The sequence below is a fragment of the Ceratotherium simum genome, chromosome 15 (assembly GCF_057802395.1).
Source record: "Ceratotherium simum simum isolate JZ-2026a chromosome 15, ASM5780239v1, whole genome shotgun sequence".
Taxonomy (NCBI): Eukaryota; Metazoa; Chordata; class Mammalia; order Perissodactyla; family Rhinocerotidae; genus Ceratotherium; species Ceratotherium simum.
Window position 1 is genome coordinate 5,382,963 of NC_141914.1, and position 13,820 is coordinate 5,396,782.

At 39.1% G+C, this 13,820-nt stretch overlaps 1 protein-coding gene across 1 annotated transcript in view; it reads left to right on the forward strand.

Annotated features, from left to right (window-relative positions):
- The first annotated feature begins 1,819 nt into the window (after window positions 1-1,819).
- Window positions 1,820-13,820, forward strand: part of ADGRG7 (adhesion G protein-coupled receptor G7) — a 63,922-nt gene continuing 51,921 nt past the window's right edge. Inside the window, exon 1 of the mRNA XM_004439975.3 lies at window positions 1,820-1,934. Within this exon, the coding sequence (XP_004440032.1) occupies window positions 1,820-1,934 (115 nt within the window). The remainder of the gene's footprint in view (window positions 1,935-13,820) is intronic.

Genomic DNA, 13,820 nt, shown 5'->3' on the forward strand with positions numbered 1-13,820 from the left:
GACATTTTCTGTGCATATACATGCAGACATATCAGAAACAGACATCTTTTAATCTATTCACAGTAAACGAGATAATAGATTCATGTATTTTTATTTTGAGCTTCCACAGCATTACCTCTAAGTTCTTCCATTTTGGGGTACATCCAAGTGTTTTTCCGAAACCCTCGGGTGGGGTAAAGGTTAGAGTGTTCATGTCCCTTAAAGCTGTACCTTGATAAAGTGAGTATTACAGAGAATAGAGGAAAATATATAGTTGTTGGGGGATGGAAAAAGTCAGCTTAAATGTGTCCTCTTTTATAAAACCTTTCCTGATTCCCGAGGAGCAGAACTCTGACTGAGGAGATGAATATTCATTCATTCATTCGTTCGTTTATTCATTCATTCAGTTGAGGACGGAGAAGGGATATGGAAGAACGTGGGTCCCCGGGCAGGAGAGAGTCAGAGCTGCAGGTGCAGAGACACCCGTTACCGTGACAGATGGTGGAATGGTTTGCCAGGGCTGCCGTAACCAACTGCTACAACTGAGTGGCTTACACAACAGAAACTCACTGTCTCACAGTTCTGGAGGCGGGAAGCCCAGAATCAAGGGGTCGGCAGCGCTGGCTCCTCCTGAGGGCTGTGAAGGAAGGATCTGTCCCAGGCCTCTTTCTTTGGCTTATAGACCACCATCTTCTCCCTGTGCCTCTTCACTTTGCCTTCCCTCTACACATGCCCGTTTCCAAATTTCCGGTTCTGAGAAAAACACCAGTCATATTAGATGAAGGCCCACTCCCATGACCTCATTTTAACTTGATTACCTCTGTAATGACCCTATCTCCAAATAAAGTCACATTCGAGGTACCAGAGGTTCCGATTTCAACATATGAATTTTTAGGGGACAAAATTCAGCCCCGGCTGATGGCTGCAGTGCTGGGCTTCAGTGCTTTCAACATTCGCCTGTGCCGGTAATGGCCACTGGCCCACTGCAGCTGTCAAAACTGAGCTCCTTAGGGGCCGGCCGGTGGCGCAAGCGGTTAACTGCATGCGCTCTGCTGCAGCAGCGCGGGGGTCGCCAGCTCGGATCCCGGCGCGCACCGACGCACCGCTTGTCAGCCCATGCTGTGGCAGTGTCCCATATAAAGTGGAGGAAGATGGGGACAGATGTTAGCCCAGGGCCAGTCTTCCTCAGCAAAAGGAGGAGGATTGGCAGATGTTAGCTCAGGGCCCATCTTTTTCCCCCCCTCCTCCCGGAAAAAACAACTGAGCTCCTTAAAGAAGTGCCAGCACTGGAATCGTGTGTGGGCGTCACTGTCAATCTCTCCCTGACAACCCACTCCAGTGCCCCAAGAGGGAGTCTGTGGCCTGAGTGCCTATTGGTCCACCTCTGCCAGAGCCCTCCAACGAAGCACAGGAAGCCCCAGGCGACTACCCGGTCCACTGCCTTCCTGATTTCCTCTCTGGTTTCTTCTTTTTTGTTCCCTTCTCCATTTTCTTGCTGTCTAGACAGTTATACTTTGACCCCATTGGCTGTGCCCTCCCCTTCTTCTTTATTGCCCTGCGTTATCTTCCTATTCCCATAACTCCAATCACTTTTTTCGTGTTTTCATTCAGTGAAGGATGGGGAAACTGCAAGCAGAGTATGCACGTTTTATTAGGTGATTTGAACTTCATCCTGCCTGATTAGCCTCAATAATCCTAAACAATGAGGACAACCGCCTGATCACTGAAAGGAGGAATTATTTTTATTTTTTGGAGTAGTTTCTGATTAAACTTCTTGGCTCAAGAAGAAGAGAAGCTAGTTATTTTTCACCCCCGAGTGGATCTGTGGTTTGGCTTCCCCATGGCTTCCTGCCGCACGTATGACCCCAAGGTGCTGGTGGCCATTGTGTGTGGGCTGCTGACCGCCATCGTTTTGGGAGTGGGCATCTGGAGGATCGCGATCAGGATCCAGAGAGGTAATGCCATCCTACTATGTGTAAGTGAGAGCGAGAGAAGGCATTGAGCCTCTCTCCCTGCCACCTGCCACACCAGCACTAGAAAGTGCCATGTCTAGGCTGAGGTTGCCCACCAAGGTGCCATTTATGAAACACAAAAGTCAACGGTCAACTGAGGGCTAGCATGTGGTTTAGAAATGAACATGTGTGTGTGTGTGGCTGTGTGTGTGAGTGGGCAGGATGATGAAGGACATGGTTGAATTGGCTTCTTATGCTCTTTTAACTCCTGACTGAACAGATAGCAGAGTAATAATTAAAATCGTTCATAACACATGTTTGGGTTTGTTCAGCTAAATCCAAGAAAGCTAAATAGTTACGAACACACACACACGCATAATCAAACATGCACAGAATGTAATTTCATTTCAAGAAGGAAGTTTAGGAATGTTCTCATTAGGAATGTAAACAAAATGATCTTATGGTTTGTGCACAAAGTTCTCATTTTCTAGGTGTAGAAAACTACTCACAAATTAAGATCATTTAGAAAACAATTTTCCTGGTTATTCAGCAAATATTTGTTAGTCACCTGCCGTGTGCAGAGCTGACCCTGGAGAAGGGCCTTGACGGGGGGCAATGGTGTGTCAAACAGTGATGGTAAGGAAAGCCCCAGAAACTCACAACGGAGACTTTCCATGACGCTAACGCTGGCTGCCTGGGGCCATGGAGGTTCTCCATAAAGGGATTCAGAGCTGGATGGCTGAGCACTCCCTTTTGTATGAAACAGAGAAAGTTTCTAATGAAATTGAGTAAATGAAGGTAAATGACACCAGTCAAGAGAGGCAGAAGGACAGGTGGTCTGCCCTCTGAGAAGCGCACTGTGGAGGACAGAAGGTTGGGGAGACAGCAGGAGCAGACACTGGTTGTAAAGCACCACTGTTGCGGACAAAGGGGTCAAACATATGAGGGAATGAGAGCTGAGGAGAGATCTGCTTTTTCCTCCCAAAGAACATACTTAGAGAATACTGTGCTAATGGTATTTAGAGACTAGCACGAGAAAATTTACCAGAACAAAAATTTACCAGAGGGCCGGCCCCTTGGCTTAACAGTTAAGTGCACGTGCTCCGCTGCTGGCAGCCCCGGGTCGGATCCTGGGCGTGCACCGACGCACTGCTTCTCTGGCCATGCTGAGGCTGCGTCCCACATGCAGCAACTAGAAGGATGTGCAGCTGTGACACACAACTATCTACTGGGGCTTTGGGGGAAAAAAATAAATAAATGAAACATGAAAACAAAAATTTACCAGAGAACAAAAATTTACCAGAGAAATTTTTTAAATAAAATTTAAACTTGTTTTGTTTGTTTGTTTAAGGTTTGTAAAATAGTTTAATTGAGGTTTAAGAAAATTAAGAACCATAGATTTTTAGCCTATTAAGGATACTAGCTTTATAAGGCCTTATTTAAAAGGTATGCTTTTAAGATGTCCTTCCCTCCTCCCTCCCCCCTCCCTCCCTTCCTTCCATGACATTTACTTTTAAAGGGAAATTTGTGGTGACTTATAAAGGACACAGATAAAATGGAATCATTAAAACAAGGACCAAAGTACAAAACCATAAGGAAGAGGACAGAGTGAGGGATAGAAAGCCCATGAATGTCAAGGCTGGGGGTAGAGGTGTTGCTAAAAAAGATACAGAATAGACCCCTGAGCTTCCTGAGAGCTGAGGCCCAAAAGGCAGCATAACAATAACAGAGACCCCACGTCTAACAGCAGAAGCACACCCAGCTCCTCAGAAAAGACGATGTTTCTCCTGTGCTCAGCACAATCTTTCAATTGGCTCTTTGTGTAAGGGGCATCCCCCAGTTTCTGGGTAAAACCAATGGAAAACGGGTGGGTTATTGCTATCATTTAAAGAAAAAGATGGAAAGACTGATATTGTTTGCTGTTACTATTTTGTTTTATATGGTAAATACTGGTTCATTCCACTCCACTCTTCTCCACCTCTTTCCATCCATTCATCCCATCTCATGTAATTATCGAATGGTCTTTCTTTGATCCCTTTACCTGGGTATAGAGATGAATTGTTTTAAAATTTATTTCTCAAGGGGAGGGTCATAGATATCTCTGAGAAGCTGGTGAAAACTATGAATGTCTTAGAAAAAATATACATAAACATATACTCATACAACTTTGGGTAAATTAATTTTATTACATTCAAAATTTATTTTGTCACTATAAACAGAGTATACAAATTATGTCTCTCTCACTTTTATCTTTCATTAAAAAATGATGGCCTCTTTGTCAGAAAATAGAAAAAAATTCAAATTCTGCTCTGAGTACATTTCAATGAGAAGTTGCTGTTTGGCTGTAGAGCGAGCATTAATGTGGTTATATGTGTGCTATTTATGTGTTTCATTGTTATAACACCTATGATTAAACTTCTTTGCTATATTTTAGGTGCTATGCTAGAGACTTCATGTCCCTTATCTCGTTTAGTCCTGACAATCACTTTGAGGCAGTTATTATTATATCCATGTTACAGGCGGGAAAATGGAGGCTCAGAGAACGTTTTCAAGCTTACATAGCTAGAAAGTGGTGGGTTTGAATTTGAATCTAGATCACTCTGACTTCAGTGTCTGTGCTCTTCGCTCCCACTATTCTGCCTTCCAAGTGTGAGTTTACCTTTTTATTTTTTTTGCATGAATTATTGGTTTAGATGCCAAACAAGTGCTTCAAGATATGGCCTCTAGAATGCCAGTGATTTTCTGCGTAATATAGAAAAATTGTTATTCTACTCCTATTTCTCAATAAGGCCTCTTGTTCAAGTTCATGTTTGTTCAAGCCTTGTTCATGGTTCAAAGCTCTGGTCCTGATGAAGCTGGCAGCATTTCATGGGAGTAGACAAGATTTCTTTCAGGATTGCTGGAATAGTCTTTGGCATTTTTACATGCTGCTGATGAAAACACTAAACAATAATGATCTTTTTTTCCCCAAAGCATCACAACAAGATATACTGCCAAGTGTAACACTTTCTCCATCTATGCTCCCAGGAATAAGATGTCCTATGTATTTGAAGTTTTGCTTGGTAAAGAAATTTTTCAAAACTATTGATGACTTTTGCAGTTTCCAAAAGAAGCTCAAGACTCCAAGTTCATCTTGGATGCTGTCAGTTTGCTTGGAACACTCTTCATCCAGAGTTTCACATGGCTATCTTCTTCTTTGATGATTTAGGTCTCAGATCAAATGTCACCTCCTCAAAGAGAACTTTCCTATCCACCCAGTCTAAGGTTATTATCCCATTCACTCTCTTTCAAATGTATTTTTTCATGGCTTTTTAACACCTGATAATTTCTTACTTACATGTTTGTTTGTTGACTATCTCCCCATTTCTAGAATGAAAGCTGTTAGAATAAGTCAGGGATCTGACTTATTAATCTGTACTCCTTGAACCTAAAACAGTACTTGGAATACAGTTGCCAGTACACAGTTGATGAGTAAATTAAAGAATCATGTGAAAACCAGAAACTGGACTAATGGTTGTCAAATAGTTGTATTCAGAAGTGAAATAACATAGCTACCAATTCCTTGTGATTTGCCTCAAAATATTAAAATAAATGCATTTATGGATTTATTTACATTAGTTAAGACTGACATCATTTTAGTTTTCTTCCTCTGCTCCAAGCCATGCAACACACTGACCATTCAGGACTTTGCTACATTGAGATCTCTCCAACTGTGTGTGGCTTCTTCCGTTTAACTGTATGATCTTGTAGGATGCTTTTATGTTGGAGCAAATCTAGTGTCAGACCTCTGGCCTGTTCACATTGGGCATTCTTCATAGAATAATATCTACCTTACCTGACGTATTTTCAGAATGGACAGACATAAGGTGCTCCGTCTCTGTTGGATTCGTGCTTCCAATAGCAAGAACCTTGTAACGCAAGAAGCAGTGTGCCTTCTCAGTCCCATCACACTGGATAAGGAAAGTAAATTGAAAACATAATTAAGCTTTATTGGATGCTTTTCGCTTGACATTTTCCAGCTTGAGCTGGGCCTGATGTAAACATAGGCAGATGTCCATAATCATAACAGCAGGGGATGTTTTCTTTAACTCTTACCAGTGGGAGAGTATCTTAACCTCATAACATACTAGGAATGATGAGTGTGCCTTTTTCAACCATACCCCATGCCTCTTCTAGATCACAGGACTTCCTTCTCTCTGCCATCATGACTGCCTTTCCATCCTTCTCCAAACGCTGTAAGCTTCATTCCCTATCAGAGGACTTGCTTATGCCTCAGACTAGCGAGACTGTAGTAGGTTGAAACATTCCCAAGCCCCAAGCCAGACTTCGTAGTGTTGAAAATTCTTGCACAGTAGAAAATGTGGGCTGTGGGGAAACGTCAACGACAGTTTATTGTTTCCCAGAGAATAATTGGTCCACAGATACTTGGCTTTCATTTACTCAATTACTGTACTCCCTCAAGAGGCAACTCGATAATAAATCAAACTCATGTGACTGTTCGAGGAGGAAAGGTTGCATGTGGGGGTTAAATAAAAAGGTCCAGAAAAGAGTTTTCTGGATGGAGGAAGTTGGGTTTAGGCAGCTGTAGTGTTATTTAGTCTTGATTTCACTGTTGTCAATCTCTCTCCTGCTCCTTTACCAGTCTCCCTTCTCGCATCCTCACATAACCACTCTCGAAATCAAGGAAATAATTCCTATGAAAGGGAAGGGATATTTTTCCGAGGAATAAATTTTGTTATGTAATTGGCTGAGAAGCATGAATTATTTTAACACGAGAATTCATCATGTTTAAATTGATGATCTCATTTTTAAAGTCATTTTCTTAAATTAAGAGGCTAGAATCTTGGCTCAGTGGATTCTTCTTTGATTTCCAGATATTAGATATTTTTACTTGAAATTCTGAGCACAACCGCCACTACGGGACTTTGATAACACATGTTATTGAAGAACATCTGTTACAGAATATGGTGGTTAAGAGTGTGTACATGAGAGTTGGGGAAACAAGTACATGAGTAGGAAAAAAAAAACTCTTGAGGCAGAGACTGCGTGTTTCAAATCCCAGTGCTGACACGTGCTAACTGAGCGAAATGGAGCAGGACACTCAACATTTCTGTGCGTCAGTTTTCCTGTTATGGGAGTAATAATAAACCCTACCTCACAGGGCTGTTAGAGGATTGCATGAGTTAATACATGTACAGGTGTAAGATGGTGTCTAGTACGCTGTAAGCACTCAGTAAATGTTGGCTACTATTCTTTAACTTATAAAGTTTTAGATAATTTAGTGCCTAGTTTTCTCCACTCCCTGAATCATACCTTGAATAGATCCACTGACCTAGATTCGACCTTTGGATTAAAACTCAACTTATCAAACTGAAGGTCCACAATAGGTTTAATCATTAAGTTCAAATGACTAGATCAAAACAGAAATAGAAACAGTTCTAAGAACTGCCGCATCCTCCAGCATTTACTACACCACTGGGGAAATTTTTATTAAAATATTTAACCAGTTTATTGAACTATGTAACCAGGAAGTTAATATTGAACAACGTTTACCTTAAGTAGAGACTAAACTTTATGTACTTTATTTATTTGAATTTTTTAGAGTTTGTTTTCCCACAGTGGAATAAACTTTCATAAACACTGTCGTCTCATTTAAGAGTAAACTTTATCTTCACCCAAATATTTCAAATTCCTGTTCAGGGGCAAATGACAGATGCCTGGATTTTAACCCCCTGAGCGAGACACTAGAGTTTCCTGATGGAATTTCTTGGACTAAGGCAAGATATTTTTATTCTCGCCACTTAATCAAACTAGACTTTTCAGAACAGATTCTAATTTTGTCTGCTTTAGGAGAAGAAATTCAATTCATATTCTCCATTGGGAATTTTTCATCTTTTCTGCTACTTCAGGCAGCAGGGAGCGGGAGAGCTACATATGTCCTGCATTTAATTTTCCATGATGGGTAGTAAAGGTACTGAGAAGAGGGCTAGTATTTCTGGAAATATTACTTACTACAATTTAAAAGCATGTAAGGAAATATTATTATCACACTGGTGTTACAAAAGAAAAATACTGCTGCTGACTATGTTCCAGTGCATTGATCCTCCAGTAGGATGGAGCCGATGCTCACTCTCCCTGCTCTCCTCGTGGGAAAGGCAGGCTCTGAGAGCAGGAGTGGGAGCACCTGATTAGAAACCGAGAGATCTGGGTTCCAGCGCCCACTCAGCTGTCAAGGAATGACTGATCTGCAACAAGTCACTCTGCATGTAGGATGTACTCTTTATGCAGAATGAGGAAGTTGGGCTAAAAAATAGCTAATGTCACTTTTATGAGTCCATAGTTCTAAGAAACTAGTTATGTGACATAAACAAGTCACTTAATCTTTCTGGGTCTGAATTTCTTAAAACACAGAGGCTTAAAAACACCAATACTACTTTCACTATATTTTGTGGGTAATTTAGGTATTTCAGAGGATCGGTCTTGTGTCTTGAACACAAGATGTTAGAATGTATTTATGACAGAGGAGTGGATAGCTCAGCGTGGATTCCATATCCTCAACCCAAATGCAAATGGCAGAGAAACCAGTCAGCAAACACTTGTTCAGTGAAGCAGAGGGGATTTTTAGGGCAGTACACTGTACATGATACTGTAATTGTGGATACATGTCCTTATGTATTTGTCAAAATCCATAGAACACAAAGAGTGAACCCTAAGGTAAACTATGGATTTTAATTAATAATAATGTATCAATATTGATTCATCCATCGTAACAAAAACAACACCACAGTGCACGATATTAATAATAAGGGAGAGTGGAGAGGGAGAGGCGATGAGAGAGGGAGTAAGTGGGAACTCTGTACTTTCTGCTTAATTCTTCTATAAACCTAAAACTGCTCTAAAAATAAATAAAAAATAAAATATGGGTCCTGATCTCAAAGAGCTTAACATCTAGCAAGACAGATTTAATTGTAATTGTTGTGTGAAGAACTTCTCTGTGTAACCAAGTGAATATCCAAATCTTTTTTATAACATATTTCAAATACAAAAAGTACAGAGAATAACAAAACCACCCTCAACTACTCAAAATCCAGTTTTAAAAGATAGTCATTTTTTCTTGAATTTGCTTCAGTCTTTTTAAAAAATAAGTAATAAAACTTTCTTAGAACTACGGACTATGGAAACTAGACCTGAAACCCTTTGTACTCCCTTCTGTAGACATTCCTTTCCCTCCCTACCCAGAGGTTCTCTTTCCTATCACATTTTATACTATTGTTATATCTAAGATAATCAGTACATAGCATTTGCATGTAGATTTTTTTTTTTTTTTTTTACTGCTGATTCAACTATTTTTACGGTTACATTCTATTTAGTTTTTTTCCCTTCCTTTTGGGGTAAATTTTGGTCATTTATATTTTCTTAGAAAATTGTCACTTGACCAAAGTTTTTTATATTGACTAGGCTAAGCTTTTCCATGGTATTTGCTTATGATTTTGTTTATTAGTTATTTATTTTTTGGAAATCAATGTTTCATTTTATATTTTTAATAGGTAATACAGTCACAAAGTTGAAAAATACAAATAACATACAAAGGTATATAATCTTGCTCCCATCCCCGAATATACACAAATAGTAATTTCTATCCATTTTTTCCAATCTTTCTTTCTGCAAGAATAAGCAAATATGAATCTAAGTCCCATTTTCTCCCTCTTAGTACGTAGTTCTCTCCACTCCCTGACTTATACCTTGAATAGATCCATTTCTGTAGCTTGCTCTTGCACTTAACAATGGATGCCAAAAATCTTTCCACAGCAGTTCACAGAGAACTTCCACATCTTCTCTACAGTCGCCTTATATTCCGTTGTATGGATGTACCCTAATTTATTTAACTAACCTCTTATTGATGGACATTTGTGTTGATTTCAATGGTTGCTTCAAAATTGCATTGTACATATTTTATTTTGCAATTGTGCAAATTCACCTATAGAATAAATTCCCAGAAGAGGAATTCCTGAGCCAAAGAGTACACAGTTGTGATTTTGATAATTACTGCCAGCTTGCCCCATAGGGGTCGAACTAATTTGTATTTTCACCAGCAATGTGACGATACGCAGGGTCTGCAGCAAAGCACAACGAAGACCCATGCACCACTTACAGAAAAGTAAATGTAAAACTTAGAAATTAAGCTAACAAGCTGCTAAATGCAGTATGTATGCTCTATTCTAATGCCATGATAAATATACCTTCATAAGGACCTGGAAGTCCAGGTTTGAATCTAGAAATCGTGGATTCCTGGGAGTTCCACATCAGAATGTGGCAGGCAGCTCCTGGCCTACAGCTGTCCCCTTGTCTCCCTGTCCCCGTCTCGGTCCCGGGGGGCCTTGCGCTCACACCTGGAGACACCCCAGCCCACACTTTCAAGCTCTCTCCACACCACCCTGTGAGGAGCTATCCCTCAGGGTCAGGGAAGCACAGGCAGCGCAGCTGAGCCCGGAGAGAACGACCCGGGCACAGATGACCTCAGGAAAGGAGTGCTCAGTCCCAGGACTTGGAGCAGGGAGTTCTGAGGACCCCGATGCGGGAGCATGGTCCAGAAGGGGAGAGCGGGCTGTGTGTGCGCATGTCCTCTGGGCCTCGCAGAGAAGCAGGATTTTGCTTATTTTTTTGTTACTGTATAATTGTATATTATTTGTATATTTGTATATATTGCATATTTGTATATGTTTATATATTATTGTGTATTTTTTACGTGTTGCTTAATTATGTCGTTTTATCTTGACAAATCTTGCCAGAAATATATTTATTTAAATTTATCTTTCCAAAAAACTAGCTTTTGGTTTTGTTGATCTCCACTCTTGTTTCTTTGATTTCCATTCTATTAATTTGTTCTTATTTTTGTTACTGTCAAACATACTTCCTTAGAATGTACTTTCTTTTTTTAACTTCTGAAGTTAGAATGCTTAGATGACTGATTTTCAGTCTGTCTGGCTTTTTAATATATACCTAAAACCATGAATGTCATTCTAACCATATTTTTAGCTGTGTCCACAAGTTGTGATAGAGTGCTTCCATTGAAGTTTTAAATATTTTGTAATTTTCATTTGATTTCTTCTTTGAATTATTTTAAACAATTTTTTTCCTACATGTATAGAATTTTCTTGATTGTCTTATGCATTGCCTTCTAATTGTATTGCATTGTAGTCAGAGAACATAATCAATACAGACCTATTTAGATGATCTGTTTCTCCTTGTGTGAGTTTGGTAGATTGTGTCCTTCAAGGAATTGGTCCGTTTCACCTAGGTTATCAAATTTGTGGGCATAGAGCTATTCATAATATTCCCGTATTATTTTTTTAATGTTCATGAGATCAGTAGTGATGACCCTTCTTTCATATCTGATATTAGTAATTTGTGCCTTCTCTCTTTTTTTCATGCCTGGACTGGCTACAAATTTATCAATTTTGATGGTCTTTTCAAATAACTAGTGTTTGGTTTCATTGATTTTCTCTATTAATTTTCTGTTTTCAACCTCATTGATTTCTGCCCTAATTTTTTATTTGTTTTCTTCTTCTTCCCTTAGACTTAATTTGATCTTCTTTCTCATTTCCTAAGGTGGAAACTTAGATGATTAATCTTAGATCTTTCTTCTTTTCTAATATGTACATTCAAGGCTATAAATTTCCCCCTAAGCACTGCTCTAGCTGCATCTCACTTTACTTTTCATTTAGTTCAAAATATTTAAAAATTTCTCTTGAGACTTCTTTAAGCTATATGCCATTTAGAAGTGTATTGCTTAATCACCAAATATTTGGAGATTTTCCAGCTATTTTTGTGTTATTGATTTTTAGTTTAATTCCATTTTGGTTTGAGAGGATACTTTGTATGATTTTTATCCTTTTACATTTTTCAAGGTGTATTTTATGGCCCAGAAGTGGTCTCTCTTGGTGAATACTCTATGTGAGCTTGAGAAGAATGTGTATTCTGACATCACTGGAGGAAGTAGACTATAAATGTCAATTAGATCTAGTGATGGATGGTGCCGTTCAGTTCAACTATACCCTTACTAATTTTCTATGTGCTGGATTTGTCGATTACTAGAGGGATGTTTAAGTCTCCAACTATAGTAGCAGATTTGTATATTTTTCTTGCAGTTCTATCAGTTTTTGCCTCACTTACCTTGACACTCTATTTTTAGGCACACGCATATTAAGAATTGTTAGTTCTTCTGGGAGAATTGGCTCCTTAATCACTATATAATGTCCCTCTTTATCCCTGATAATTTTCCTTGCTGTGAAGTCTGCTTTGTCTGAAATTAATATAGCTTCTCCAACTTTACCTGGATTAGTGTTAGCATGGTGTATCTTTCTCCATCACTTTACTTTTAATCTATCTGTGGCTTTTTATTTAAAGTGGGTGTCTTTTTTTTTTTTTTTTGTGAGGAAGATCAGCCCTTAGCTAACATCCATGCTAATCCTCCTCTTTTTGCTGAGGAAGACCAGCTCTAAGCTAACATCTATTGCCAATCCTCCTCCTTTTTTTCCCCAAAGCCCCAGTAGATAGTTGTATGTCATAGTTGCACATCCTTCTAGTTGCTGTATGTGGGACGCGGCCCCAGCATGGCTGGAGAAGCGGTACATCGGTGCGCGCCCGGGATCCGAACCCAGGCTGCCAGTAGCGGAGCACGCACACCCAACCGCCAAGCCATGGGGCCAGCCAAAAGTGGGTTTCTTATAGACAACATATAGTTGGGTCTTGTTTTTTATCTGTTCTTATGGTCTCTGTCTTATAATTGGTATATTTAGACCATTGTTATTTAAAGTGATTATTGATATACTGGATTAATATCCACCACATTTGTAATCATTTTTATTGTTCTTTTCTTTGTTTCTTCCACTGCCATTGTCTTTCTGCCTTCTCTGGTTTTCACTGAGCATTTTATATGATTCCATTTTCTCTCCTCTCTTAGCATATCATTTATACTTAAAAAAACATTTTAGTGGTTGCCCTAGAGTTTGCAATATACGTTTACAATTAATCTAAGTCCACTTTCTAATAACAATATATGGCTTCATGGGTAGTGCCAGTCCCTTATAACAGAGTATTCCTAATTCTTTCTTCTCTTCCTTTTTAACATTTTTTGTCATTCATTTCACTTATCCATAAGCTATAATCATCACACACATTTTTGCTATATTATTTTGAACAAACTGTTATCTGTGAGATCAATTAAGAATAAAAAACTAAAAGATTTATTTTGCCTTCATTTATTCCTTCTCTGATTCTCTGCCTTCATATGTAGATGCAACTTTCTGACCCATAGCATTTCCTTTTCTCTGAAGAACTTCTAACATTTCTTGCAAGGTGATTGTACTGGTGATGAACTCCCTCCATTTTTGTTTGTCTGAGTATGTCTTTAGTTCTCCTTTACTTTTAAAGGATAATTCCTTGGATACAGAATTCTTTGTTGGTGGTTTTTTTCTTTCAATACTTGAAATATTTCACTCCACTCTTACTGCGTGCATGGTTTCTGAGGAGAATTCCAGTGTAACTCTTACACTTGTTTCTTTACAGGTAAGATTTTTTTTCCCTTCTGGCTTCTTTTGAAATTTTCTCTTTGTCTTTGATTTTCTGCAGTTTGAATAGGATATGCCTAGTGCAGTTTTTGTTTGTTCGTTTTGGGGTTTTTTTTTGTTTGTTTTTTGCATTTACCCTGGTTGGTGTTCTTGAGATACCTGGATCTGTGATTTGGTGTCTCATTTATTTTGGAATAGTCTCAGACATTCAAACTTCAAATATTTTTTCTGTTCGTTTTTCCCTTTCTTCTCCTTCCAGTATTCCCATTATGTATATGTTACACCTTTTGTCTCCCAGTTCTTGGATATACTATCACAT